General features: G+C 43.6%; 2 protein-coding genes across 2 annotated transcripts in view; one reads left to right on the top strand and one right to left on the bottom strand.

Moving 5' to 3' along the window:
- The window catches only part of NIPBL (NIPBL cohesin loading factor), a 57256-nt gene extending 50369 nt beyond the window's left edge, over positions 1–6887 (top strand). The window contains exons 37-47 of the mRNA XM_053448119.1: positions 252–406; positions 557–647; positions 861–1034; positions 1288–1478; positions 1585–1692; positions 2169–2369; positions 2531–2677; positions 2917–3188; positions 3489–3663; positions 3760–3945; positions 5498–6887. Of these exons, the coding sequence (XP_053304094.1) occupies positions 252–406; positions 557–647; positions 861–1034; positions 1288–1478; positions 1585–1692; positions 2169–2369; positions 2531–2677; positions 2917–3188; positions 3489–3663; positions 3760–3945; positions 5498–5860 (2063 nt within the window). The 3' untranslated portion in view covers positions 5861–6887. The remainder of the gene's footprint in view (positions 1–251; positions 407–556; positions 648–860; positions 1035–1287; positions 1479–1584; positions 1693–2168; positions 2370–2530; positions 2678–2916; positions 3189–3488; positions 3664–3759; positions 3946–5497) is intronic.
- A 4942-nt stretch (positions 6888–11829) lies between these two features.
- Positions 11830–13849, bottom strand: part of CPLANE1 (ciliogenesis and planar polarity effector complex subunit 1) — a 35224-nt gene continuing 33204 nt past the window's right edge. Inside the window, exons 48-52 of the mRNA XM_053454551.1 lie at positions 13668–13756; positions 13238–13327; positions 12927–13058; positions 12619–12767; positions 11830–11987 (exon numbers count right to left, since the gene is read on the bottom strand). Coding sequence (XP_053310526.1) covers positions 11859–11987; positions 12619–12767; positions 12927–13058; positions 13238–13327; positions 13668–13756 — 589 coding nt within the window. The 3' untranslated portion in view covers positions 11830–11858. The remainder of the gene's footprint in view (positions 11988–12618; positions 12768–12926; positions 13059–13237; positions 13328–13667; positions 13757–13849) is intronic.

Here is a 13849-nt window from a genome sequence, read left to right as displayed (position 1 = left end):
GGCAGACTTTAGAAAAGAAGCTTTATAGTTTGATGTTTTCATTAAGTTCTGTTGAACTATAATTACAAATTTACTTCACGTTTTTGCTGCGCACCATGGTTAGTATAGCGGTGGAAATTGTTTTTCTCAATCTATTTAATTGAGGCATTTGGCTTAAAATAAAGGACTGTTTTCTGTTTGCACTGAAGTCTGTTATAAAGCCGTCGTTATGAAGCCCGTTAATCACTTTTTTCTCCCTCTAAATATTTCAGGAGCACTTCTAAAGTTAAAAAGTCAGCACCAAGAGGACCCGAACAGCACGGTCCTCACCACAAACAAACCGGCTCTCCTGCGATCTCTCTTCACCGTTGGAGCTCTGTGTCGCCACTTTGATTTTGATCAGGAGGATTTTAAGGGAAGCAGTAAGGTAAATACCCATTGTATGGTGCAATATAAAACAATAATAAATAAAATACACCCCCTGAACGAAGTGGTGGCACTTTGTGTTTCTCATATAATGTTCTTCCAACTTGGTTTTTAGAAGGGCCTCTTTAATTGCATTTATTTTTATCTTTAGGTCAACATAAAAGATAAAGTTTTGGAGCTTCTTTTGTACTTTACGAGGCATTCAGATGAGGAGGTGCAGACAAAAGCCATTATCGGTCTTGGTAAGAGATCGCTTTTTAGGGATTTTTGTCTTTTTTTAGCTGGACAAAGTTCATCTTTATGTAAACGGCACCAGTATTTCTTAAAGATTTCCAAGTCCAGAACATCTAGAAGACGTTGGCGGATAACACGTTCCCGTCTTATACAAACTCCTGTTATGTAGATTGCAAGCAATTGTCACATGATCGTTTAATGCTCTCCCTTTTTATCTTAAGGGTTTACATTCATCCAGCACCCAATCCTAATGTTTGAAGCAGATGTGAAGAACCTGTACAATAACATTCTTTCGGATAAGAACTCCTCTGTGAACTTAAAGATCCAAGTTCTGAAGAACCTCCAGACCTACCTGCAAGAGGAAGACACCCGCATGCAGCAGGCTGACCGCGACTGTAAGTGGGAGATGGCGCCATGTAGTGTTTGTTGGATCTTTTGTGTTTGTCGTTCACAACTAAGTCCTTAGTAACATCAAATAAGAGAAATATTGTCGGCTCAATCGCCAAACATAATTTTAGTTTTCCAAAGACGTCACTTGTGAAGGGCCCTGAATATGTGTCATAACGTAGTGATGTAATAAGTAAAGGTCCATTTACCGCATGGTGTGTTTCTCAGATCATTGACAAAACCATGTGCTCTGATTTCCAGGGAAGAAGGTGTCCAAGCAGGAGGATCTTAAAGAGATGGGTGATATTTCCTCAGGGATGAGTAGTTCCATTATGCAGCTTTACCTCAAACAGGTCTTGGAGTCCTTCTTTCACACCCAGTCCAGCGTGCGTCACTTCGCCCTGAATGTCATAGCATTGACTTTGAACCAAGGCCTCATCCATCCTGTTCAGGTATGACGGGATCACCAACACACATGATACTCTTGTACAGCGTGGCGCACGTAACTACTGTAAAAGCTGGCGTTTGTATCTGTAACACTCTGGTACCTGTTTGCAGTGTGTGCCGTATCTGATTGCGATGGGAACTGACCCCGAGCCGTCCATGCGCAACAAATCGGATCAGCAGCTCATAGAAATAGACAAGAAATACACTGGATTCATTCATGTAAGTACTTGCCACGTATAGATCCATTAGTTCCTAAAAATATAGAGAGCGCTTAATGGCTTTTTATTGTGTACTTAAACTGTACTTATTTCTGACTAAGGGGATTCTCAGTGCTTCAGTCATTTCTCCCTCATTCACTCCTCGGAGGCAATTACATTTTGTTGATCTTTAAGGTCTTTCCATTTGCCGATGACTGTTTTCGCAGCTTCTGTATCTCGGGGCAGCATCCCCGTGTGCTCTGTGTGTACTAAACTACAGAACTTTTCTCATGACACTTATTAAAAAAAGTTATTCCAGCGCAAAGTTCAAAGTGGCTGGATAACTATTGCTCTGTTTAGATAAGCCCAGTCTATACCAGACAGAAAACAAAAATCTAGTAAATAAGTTTTTCTTTTTGTGAGCGTTTTGTTTTCCTTTGTATTCCGTTGTATGTTACGCTCCTATGTGATTATAATGCCGTTGGCCCTTTGTTACAGATGAAAGCTGTGGCCGGCATAAAGATGTCTTACCAAGTGCAGCAAGCTATCAATTCCGATGCGAAGCGCATAGTGCGTGGCTTCCGGCAGGACGAATCGAGCAGCGCCCTCTGCTCCCACCTGTACTCCATGATCCGGGGGAACCGGCAGCACCGACGCGCCTTCCTCATCTCCCTGCTCAACCTGTTCGACGACGCGGCGGTACGGATCATTGTTACCTGCTTACTGTGATAAAGTTACCTACAGAGACCTGACTTCCGCTGATCGTTTCCAAGAACAGTTTCCAGCGCCAGGCTTTCCTTTTACGCCTTGTCCGTTCAATATTTTGGTTTGTTTTAAAACACAGTTTTGTCTTTCTCCAGAAAACGGAAGTGAATATGCTCCTGTATATCGCAGACAATCTGGCGTGCTTTCCGTATCAGTCCCAGGAAGAGCCCCTGTTCATCATGCATCACATAGACATCACTTTATCGGTTTCCGGCAGCAACCTGCTGCAGTCCTTCAAAGAGGTGAGTGCTGCCGAGCCGCCAACCTCATCAGATGCTGATCCGTGTCAGTTGTATGTTTACGCAAGTGTTTATCATCAGCTAGACTCGTGTTACACGGGTTTCTAAATGTATAGTGTGACTGATCCACACGCAGAAGATGCGTTCTGATTAAACCGCTGGATAAAAAGTATTTTGGAGAGCTGTAACAGAGTGCGTTCAAGTCCTTTGTGTAATAAACATAACCGTCTTGCTGTTTTCAGTCTATGGTTACAGGAAAGCGGAAAGTAAAGAGGAGGCCTTCTGAGGCAGGGAGCGAGAGCGACAGCGAGGAAGAAGTAATCCGGCCCCGGAAGGCGAGGCGGCGCGTCAATTCCGAGTCGGACTCTGACAACGAGGATGATGTGGAATACGTCCTGAGCTGCTTGCCGGACAGCGCTGCGCCTCTAATTGACTTTGCGAACGCTTCCCAAGGAATCCTTTTGCTCCTAATGTTGAAACAGCACTTGAAGAACTTGTGTGGTTTTTCAGATAGGTAAATACACGGCAGTCTGGTTAGTTTCTAACATAAGTAGTCATAAATATCCCCTTTACATACGAGGTAATGCATGCTGCTTGCTCTGTTTGGGTAATATCCATTTCCCCCATGCCATCTATAATGTAACCCGTGTTTGTGTGTCACTGTATTACACTGAACCGGGCATCACCGCGTAATATGTCTCCCCTCGCGCAATATGTCTCCCCTCGCGCACTATATATCCTTACATAATGTCCTTCTGTATAAATCCTCCTCCTTGTTGGTAACCGCTCTGTTTTCTTTGCTTTCTCGTTACAGTAAGATTCAGAAATACTCTCCCTCGGAATCGGCTAAAGTGTACGATAAGGCTATAAACCGGAAAACCGCGGTCCATTTTCACCCCAAGCAGACCCTGGAGTTTCTGAAGAGGGACATGGCCCGCACCAAGATTAACGACGACGTCAAGAGAACGATTGCAAAGCAATATCTGGATGTAAGTAGGGGGCGTCCGTGGCCGGTTATGTTAAAGTACGCGCTCGTTGCAGACATTTTAAGGCCTTTTTATCTTTTTTTTTTTTCCTTTTCCTAGTTCAAGTTATTAATGGAGCATTTAGACCCCGATGAGGAGGAGGAGGAAGGGGAGGTATCGGCTAGCACAGATGCCCGAAATAAAGCCATTACCTCACTCCTTGGGGGCCACAGCCCTAAGAACAATGTGGCCGAGACCGAAGAAGAAGAAAGTGATGGGGAGGAGAAAGCGGGGGGCACGTCGGGGGTAAGTAGTCTTGTGCAAGTATTTCCCCGATGCAGTTTATTACGACTCGCTGCTCTGTGCTGTTGGCCCCGGGGCTGCACCGTTCAGTATGTGCAAGTCAGACGCTCCCCGGGGTAAGAGCCAGCCAGTCTTAATCTTGCATAGTGCATGCGCAGTAGCAGACTAACTACTTTCCAGCTTTATATATCGTGTACACGTTTGATACTTATTGGGGTAGATAACTGCATGTGGGGATGCGGTTTGATTTCGGGGTGTTCTGCTGCTCTGTTTCCTGAGTGTATGAGTCTTGGTCTTTAAAATGAACCCCTGCCCTTTCTGCCTCGTCTTTGCCACCTTTTTGTCTGTTACCAGCTTCTTACCTCCTAAGCTAATAGAATGGAAGCTCCTCTGTGTCTTTCCCACTAATTCCTGTCGTGTGCATGGCGGCTTCCACGGCTTCTCCTTTATTCCTCCCGTGATTCCGGTGCGAGCGTCGCGGTTAGAGGGGCCGGTAACATCGATGGCCGTGTTACCAGCTGCTCCGACTCGTTAACGTATGCTTAGATTTGCTTAGGATCCGTCTTTGGGGAGAAGGTGAATCTGATATTTGTCTGTAAGAGGCTCCTGTCTTTGTATTGTCAGCCGTATAAAGCGGTTTATTAGAAAGCAAAAATCATTTGAAATGACAACACAAAGAGCCATTTACTTGTCTCCTAAGATTGTTTGTTAGAGAATTGTCTATTGATGGGGTGACTTGTTAAGTTGGGGTGGGGGCACGATTGGCTATGTATCTCGTCATACCTTCACGTCCCGGCTGACGCGGGACAGGCGATTCCGCGTGGAGCTCTCATTAGCTTTCTTACTTCCCGTTCTGGAGAGGTCTGGTGGCGCCGACCGCGTGCCGAACGTCCCTCCAACACGGGAAGCACGGCGAGCTAAGACGAGCCCTCCGAAGCCGCCTGTAACTCTGTAACGCTATTACTGTACCGGGAATTGTTACGGGCCGCGGGATAATGTTCGCTGCTAGGCTCCATCACCTTGAGTATACCTTGTGTCTGTCGTTTATGGGGTGACGTGGTTATGACTGTTTGATCCCTATGTCGGTATCGTCTCAAGTCAGGGCTTTTGAATAAGTTTTATTTGCTGTGGGGGTAAGAAGCCGTTTTTTTGTAGCTAGACTTAACCTTTTATACATCTTTTTTTGTAGAAAGGGTTTAGCGGAAAAGGCAAAAAAAAACGTAGAAATTGAGATTTATCCAAAGTAAAAGGTAATTTTAATTTAGATTTCCTCTTCTACTCTGTCCCTATTTCCTTGCTATATTTTTGTAACTTTTTTTTTTAATAGATTTTAATTTTGAATTTAGTAGCAGTAAAGTCAGTGGTACACGTTAAAGACCTGACGCCCCCCGGCACCGCTGGCTCTAATGAATCCCTCGGACGGCGTGTGGCGGGGAGACCGGACCGCGGTGCCGGGGCTGTAAATCTCTGATGTTTGATGGATGTCACGATGGCTGCGAATTAAACGTGTATTCTGTTTCTTTTTCCTCCTCCCGTGTCCCCTTCAACCTCCCAGCCGAGGAAATCGAAACGCTTGTCAGACTCTTCAGACGTGGCAGCGCAGATGAATGAAACTGTAGATGTCCAGGACGTTATTGCAATATGTTGTCCAAAGTACAAGGACCGACCTCAGATTGCAAAAGTAGTGCAGAAAACCAGCCACGGCTTCAGTGTTCAATGGATGGCTGGCTCCTACAGTGGCCCCTGGGCTGAGGCAAAACGCCGCGACGGCAGAAAACTGGTGCCTTGGGTAGACACTATCAAAGAGTCAGACATTATTTACAAAAAAATAGCTCTAACGAGCGCTAATAAGCTGACTAATAAAGTGGTTCAGACTTTACGATCGCTGTATGCAGCCAAGGACGGGACTTCCAGCTAATACATTTGTATATTTGCAGCCAAATTTACAGGAAAAAAAAACAAGAAAAAAAAAAAAACACACGCAACTTGAAATCTCAGCATTCTGGCAAAAAAATAAATAGTTTAAAAAAAAAAAAACACAAACCGCAAAAGATCAGTTTTATGAAGAGTAAGAACGGAACTTGGGCCGCCTGAAGGAAATGTTTGGTAAACATTTTGTGGGAGCTTCCTTCGCTGTTGTACAGCAGAAACTTCTCAGTTCATTTTTACTCCCACTGTATTATAGTTTAACAAAAATTGTTTATATCTTGAAGAATACTTTTCTGTTTAAAAAAACGTCAAAAAAATTACAAAAAATAAACAAGTGAATGTTGAAAATTAGTCTGTTAATGTTCTTAATAAAGTGTTCTTGGAGTTAACCTAGCAGCGGATGGCTTTCTTTAGCTTAGCCCGGTTTCCAGGGAAAGCATTGGTTTTATTTTTTATTTTATTTTTTTACCCTTTTGTTTTTTTTTTCTCCAGGCTGTAAAGTGGTGAATGCTCTGGATATATCTAATTTATTCTGTTGAAACAAAGCATGCAGTATCTATGACCTATCTGCAGGAGGAGGAATTTTTTTTTTTTTTTGTAAATGTAGATTTTTGATGTATTAGGTCGCCCTGAAATTATACGCGGAAAGGGGTCCCCCGGAGTACCTGCTGGAGATAATACTGCAATAAATTTTTTTACTACTTTGTTACTTGTCTGTTTCCATTTGAATTTCTTAATGTAAAGCTGTTTTAAATCTGATTATATTATTTTGCAGTATTTTATGTAAAATTTATTATCAGTCGTTTTCAACTCGAGGCATAAGATATTGTTTATACAGTTTGTAAAGTGACTTCGAAATAACCGGTATCTTTATTTTCGTCCCTATAAAAAGGGTATAGACACGATTTAACTCCCGATTTTATTGTATTCTGAAATATCTAGTGTTAACTATATGATTTAGCACTGTGCCAAACACCTTTTGAAGAATGTTTGATATAAAAAGAAACTATAGTTTATTCTTTGTATGTTTCCGTTTCTTTCCTGATGTTCTGACGCAGAGCGGTTTCCACGCGGTCTCCGGGCTGCCGCGTTCCCTGCTTTCATCGATTTTTAAAAAAAAAAAAAAAACTGAATTGGTGAAAATCTTCAGCGAATTTGAAGCTTAAATTTTACTCTAAACTTAGTTTGAGCAAAAAAAGCACATGGATCGCGGGTAACGTCATTGTCCATTCCGTGATCCGTTGTGACGACACGTTCTCACTACAACGTTTCCCTCATTTCATGAAGATGATTGGGCATCGAGCCTTTTACATTTATTAAATCAGGCGGCTAACCGGTAGCCCCCCGACGATCTGCGGCCCCCACGTTACTGAATAGCCAGATGCCAGAATATCCAAACTGAGGAGCCATGAACGAGGAAATAATGTTTATCCCCTCGGTACTGCAGTCACGTTCGCACCGCGGTACTCGCACACGGTGCCGGTACAGATTTTAGGATGTTTAGTGCATTTTGGCGTGGGAATTCTGTTATTCCATTAGAACAGCATGTGTGTGATGCTCATAATCCTGTATGGACAGGAACGCAGCGGTTTTTAGCTTGTCTGTAATATCGGTGTTTGAGCCGACTGACCGCTGTAAAGCTGGGTGCCGGGAAGCCGTTGGTGAGAAATTCCTGTCTGTTTAGATCCCGTCCGATATGTGAGGTAAATGCGGAGGAGGCTCTATTACTATACATTGTATACATTGTACAGGCCAAACACCCGTCTAACCTTTACACCCGCTGCGCATTTCTAAAGCAGGTATTGTGATATTGCCACTTTTCTGCGCTTCTGTGATTAACCCCGTGTAACGGTCCGCTACGAGTGGAAACGGAGCATTGTGTCTGCATTAGTAAAAATACCCCGATGAGGTGGTGTTGGTTCAAATACAGACTGCATCCCCCAGCCGGCCGAACCGATGTTATGACGACATGAGGCAGGAGAGTTGTTTTGTCTGCGATGTAGTAATCTGTGGATTTCCGCTCCTCTGCGTTGGCCGGAGTATCGCTGCGTTACTGGACTCTACTGGAGCTCTTTACTGGTGTGTGAGGCGGCGTCTCCTGTTGTAACCCCTCTCCGGGTGAATGTTTTCACATTATAATAAATATGTAACGTGTGAATGTTTTCTCAGCGTCAGGCCCTCGTTGAATATTCTGTTGGAATCATCCCGCCTGCCCTCGGCTCTACCTGCGTTCTTTTAGGGCGAGAGAATGTTTCCAAATATGATTTTACCATGAAAGGTGAAGCAGCGATTTCAGAAATATGACGAGGGGATCTCTTATCCAGCACCGCAGATGGACGATGTTACTGTGCGCTTGTGTTGGGGAGAACTAGCAGTGTACTCAGCCTAAGAACTGACCTGGGAATAAATACGCTCACTGGCAACTTTATTAGGTACACCTGTTCAATTAATTCAACTAGATAATCAGCCAATCACATGGCAGAAACTCAATGCATTTAGTCATGTAGACGTAGTCAGGACAACTTGCTGAAGTCCAAACCGAAAATCAGAATGGGGAAGAAACCGAGGCTACAATTCGCACAGAATCATCAACATTGGACAATGGAAGACTGGAAGAACATTGCCTGGTCTGATGAGTCTCCATTCCAGCTGCGACATTCAGATGGCTGGGTCAGACTTTGGAGTAAACAACATGAAAGCATGGATCCATCCTGCCTTGTATCAACGGTTCAGACTCGTGGTGGTGTAATGGTGTGGGGGACATTTTCTTGGCATGTTTTGGGCCCCTTTACCAATTGAGCATTGTTTAAACGCAACAGCCTACCTGAGTATTGTTGCTGACCATGTCCATCCCTTTATGACCACCGTGTACCCATCTTCTGATGGCTACTTCCAGCAGGATAATGCACCATGTCACAAAGCTCACATCGTCTCAGACTAGTTTCTTGAACGTGACAATGAGTTCACTGAACTCCAATGGCCTCCACAGTCACTCAATCCAAAAGAGGACCTTTGGGATGTGGTGGGAGATCCGCATTATGGATGTGCGGCTGACAAATCTGAAGTAACTGCGTGATGCCATCATATCCATATGGACCAAAATCTGTGAGGAATGTTTCCAGCACATTGTAGAAAGTACGCCGCGAAGAATGCAGGCAAAAGGGGGTCCAACCCGGTACTATCAGAGTGTACCTAATAAAGTGGCCAGTGAGTGTATGTCCTAATACCAGGTGGCGTTAGCTCAAGTAAAACCAATTCAACACAATTGCAGAACGCCCCCCCATGTATTTGCAATCGGTAACTCACAAGAACCAAATGGGCCGCTCCGCTATAATATGCACTAAAGTTCAAATGATGGTGCAGCGGAGGGGCCGTGGGAGATGCAGATACAGAGTAGGTTGGGGCAAGCAGTTAGCCATCAATGACTTTGTGTGACAGAGACAGCAATACATCTCTATCCCGGGAAAAAAGGCGCATACGAAACACGGATAAGCCGAATAAAGTGTGCTGCGGGCTCAGGCTGCTTAGTGGGTGCCACGCATGACGAGCAGGGAGCCTGTAGGGTCACCAACTGAGCTCAGGCTACTTTAATGATTAGAAACGGCCATTTAAAACAATGCTTTCAGAACCTTGAGAAACATCCATCATTGTCCTGATTCTCGTTACATTCTGCTAATTTGCATCGTTCTTGGCTAAGAAAGCGGGCTTCAGTTTTGGAAGCTGACCTGGGTTGGCTCGCTTCATAGCAGACAGGATAGCAGGCAGGTTTTTCCTTTGCTGTATAACTTATCATTAGATCAGATGGAAGTGCTTACGATATAAATAATACTCTACGCTGGGTACAGGGAGCTCTTCAGATTGGCTTTAAATGTGTGAATTAGCTTTCTCAATCTGTAATACGGGCCAAAGGAAAACACTTGTCTTTTTAATCAAAAGCTCAGGGCATCCGTATGCTCTATATCTATCATCCTATAATCGCCAGTCCAAAAGGAAGACAGAATGTGAACGCCAATAGGAATAGTGGACGTTGTGTGATCGTTTAGACGCTTTGAAAGTGCTAGAGTGTTGCGCAGGTACATACAGTCCGGCCTGTCCCCAAAGCACCTGCATATGGAATGTCGCAGGACTCGGGGCATGCACCCCAACCAAGGATTGACAGTAACGTTACAAGGTGTCAGTGCTTCGCTTTTGCCTTGAATATTGGAAGGCATAGTGACAACCACCCTCAGGTGTCTGTTTACCTTTATAGCCAGTACATATGAATTAGTTGCCATAATGATATATAAATATATATATATATATATATATAATAGATAAAGAGATTTTGTGTACATTGCACATATTAGTTTTTCAGTTTGTTTCCCTGTATTTCATAGGATTTTAGACTTTCCAGCAGTTTTAGGTTCTTGTTATGGTGTTATAGCGCCATCTGCTGGCAATTACTGGCTGGTGCTTTCAGTCAGCTTTCCATCAAACCCCAAATGTACATTTACTTCCTATTTAAATATAACGTGTACTATATGTATATATGTATATATGTATATATGTATATATATATGTATATATGTATATATATGTATATATATATATATATATATATATATATATATATATATATATATATATATATAATATATCTATCGTGTACCATAAATCACCAGCTACATTAATGTATACAGAGGCAGTGTTTTGCTGGGGGTTCAGCGATAGTTTCTGTACAGAAATCTTTTCTGGTTGGCTTTTACTAAGCAGCCGCTTCATTATTGCTGTTCTACGATAAATAAACCCTGTTCAAGAAACAATAGAGAGTGCGTTCTGGGTTCAAACGACTTTATTTGAGGCAATATTTTTTCCTGAAAGCCATGGAAGGAAAGTTACAGACTTGTATCAAAATTCTTCAAGAACCACAGGTTATTATTCCTCTCGGACACCAACGGCATCTGCTTGACCGATGTGTGGCTTTGTATATACTTTGTAATCGCTTCGGGCCCAATTTGGAGCTACAAGTAAAGGTAAGATATATTGCGGAGCGCATCTGTGAATTTATTTAAGGCTTTTACTAAGAGGACAAAAATGTTATTTGTGCAAAAATGCCTGGTAGGTATTTTGAGTAATTTTCTATTCAAGAGTTGCATACAAAGCGATAGAAAGGACATTTAGAAACAGCGTGCAAGATACACCAACATAAAGTGCCAGCGTGCAACAGGAGTTCTATTTTATACTAAAACCAAATTCCCTTTCAGTAAAAACGTCAATTTATTTAATGAAATATAAATATGGAAAAAAGCACACCTATAGAATCCAAATCTATAGGGTAATCTGGACCAAATGGTGCAACAATCAGTATAAATATATATTAATACAATAAGCCAGATGTGCAATCAAAGCAAAAAAATATCCAAAAATATTCACAAAAAAATAGGTGATTGTGGAAAATGCAGTGGATCAGATCAGATCACCCCTGATAAAAGTCCTCTGGTCGAAACGTTGGGGATCTCCACCGCGTTTTCTGCTCTTCTGCCGCTTATGCAATTTAGTTTAAGATTGTAAGCGTATCTTAGCTTGTGCTTAATACATTTTCTATTTTTTGCATGAATATTTTTGGATATTTCTCTTTTTTCTTTGCTTTGAGCGCACATCTGGCTTATTGTATTAATATTGACTTATTTAATGTCCTCATTGCCATCGGGCATTTTCTTGTTGGATTTCTCACTGTTTAGTGCTTTTGCAGTAAATTCATAGAAAGAAATTCACCAACATTAAACAGTCAGGCGTTGTATTTACAGTAATCTGAATATCAGCTGTAATTAAATATATAAAGTGATCGAAAAATATCTTTGCAACTAAATGTATGTTCTTAAATAAGATATAAAAAAAAATAAATAAAAATAATGACAGCATCCCTTTAAATGCTCTCATCGTATCAAACACAAAGCCCTTATGGGCCAGAGATTAATGGGCCAGAGATTAATGGTCCAGTTTGACGTCTATTCGATACTGGCCACCATATCCTCTATCGCCTTCCAGTCCAGCTTGCTAAGGAGGCTACTCGTACTCTCTGATGAATTATCCAATTTGGGATTGTGAGAAAGATCATCGGCATTAAACAGCGAACCCTGCAAGGAAAAATAAATAAATACATTGAAAAGAAGTTAAAATCGATGTCCTGCTTCCCAAAGTCTTGTAGGGATGAGTTCTATGAAGCAATAATGTGTAGTTATGTCCATGAGATTTGGAGGCACATGAGGTCTTGGACAATCCATAAGAACCCCTGTCCTCCAAGTGTCAGGGAGGGCAAGGAAAGCTGGGACCCCCCCTATACATCCCGTGCCACAGACACCCCACATACATCCCGTGCCACAGACACCCCACATACATCCCGTGCCACAGACACCCCACATACATCCCGTGCCACAGACACCCCACATACATCCCGTGCCACAGACACCCCACATACATCCCGTGCCACAGACACCCCACATACATCCCGTGCCACAGACACCCCACATACATCCCGTGCCACAGACACCTTCCATACATCCTGTGCCACAGACACCTTCCATACATCCCATGCCACAGACACCCCCCCCATACATCCCATCCCATGCCACAGACATCCCCCCCCCCATACATCCCGTGCCACAGACACCCCACATACATCCCGTGCCACAGACACCCCCCCATATATCCCGTGCCACAGACACCACCCCATATATCCCTTGCCACAGACACCCCCAAGCTTTGTACCTGAGAAAGGATCGAGTCCCGGTGGCTGTTCAGTATTTTGTTGATCTCGTCGGGCACTTCCCAGGGGCTCACCACGTCCCGCTCCATCCGGTCATTGTCTCCGGTCTGGGTAACTGAACGCGTAAAGCTGGATCCTGTGTCTCTCATTCCTGCGCGAGACAGACATCCACGTTAGAATTCTGAACATTACCCTGAGCAGTGTGGGCATGTTGGAGGTAGTCTTTACAGGGAAGTGATACAAACGCCTTCTTACAGAAAGAGGTGGATAGGTACACCGGGGAGTAACTATTTACATAAACTGTTCCTACCATGGTGGGCTGGCGCAGAATGCCTGGCGGGGGACCTTGTGCCGTTCTGATAGTTGACATTTGCCCTCTTCCTTCCAGCCAGCATTCCCCGGCGGGTGATCTGGGACGTGGGGTCTCCAGGTAAAGAGGCATCTAGAAAACACATTCTATTTAGAACACAGAAACATTCATTAACAGCAAGACTGCGAGCAGTAATGTATGTAGACAAGTCCACGGTATTATCTCTGGATAAAGAGTCTGCAGCGGATTTAGTGTAAGGAACTGTGAACTACACAAAGGAAGCAACACCGGACATGCGCAGGGAGCCTCACCGTATTTCACACGAACAGGATAGCTGGGCGCGCTTCTGTTTTTTGTTTTATGATCCGGTGAGCCCTTTGGACGCACAAACGTTGTGGTACCTACGTGATTAATAGTATGATCAGAACAAATCATGAAAAATACAACAAGGATAGTGTGTGCGCTAGAAGAAATCCTAGATCCAAATTCACCTCATGGATGATGGCGCAACAAGTGCATGGAGTGTTAATTGAAGGAAATTAAGCAAGTTTCCCCACTGAGTTGGCTTGCAGACAACTGAGTCCGCTAGTCCCGGTGGCGCCCGCTAGTCCCGGTGGTGCAGACAGTGCCGGGAGCCAGCTTGGTGGCCGGTGAAGGATGTGAGCAGAGTGGCTTCCAGACACCACATGGTTAGACCATCATCAATGAACATAACAAAGCCCCCAAATACTAACTTCTTACCTCTTGCGCTTGGCCGTAGGGGGCTGCTCATAGTCCTGGACTGCGAAAAACCACCTTTGAGAACCGGCCTCCGTTTTCCAGCTAATGACCTTAAACAGAATAATCAGATCAAATGAATACACGGAACAACCGGACCAAATGTCACCTAGAACGCAGAGAACATCAGAGTGATTTTTCAGGCA

This window comes from Spea bombifrons, chromosome 1 (genome assembly GCF_027358695.1).
Source record: "Spea bombifrons isolate aSpeBom1 chromosome 1, aSpeBom1.2.pri, whole genome shotgun sequence".
In the NCBI taxonomy this organism is placed as follows: domain Eukaryota; kingdom Metazoa; phylum Chordata; class Amphibia; order Anura; family Pelobatidae; genus Spea; species Spea bombifrons.
Note: the sequence above shows the minus strand (reverse complement) of the source record. Positions and strands in the feature narration are given on the sequence as shown.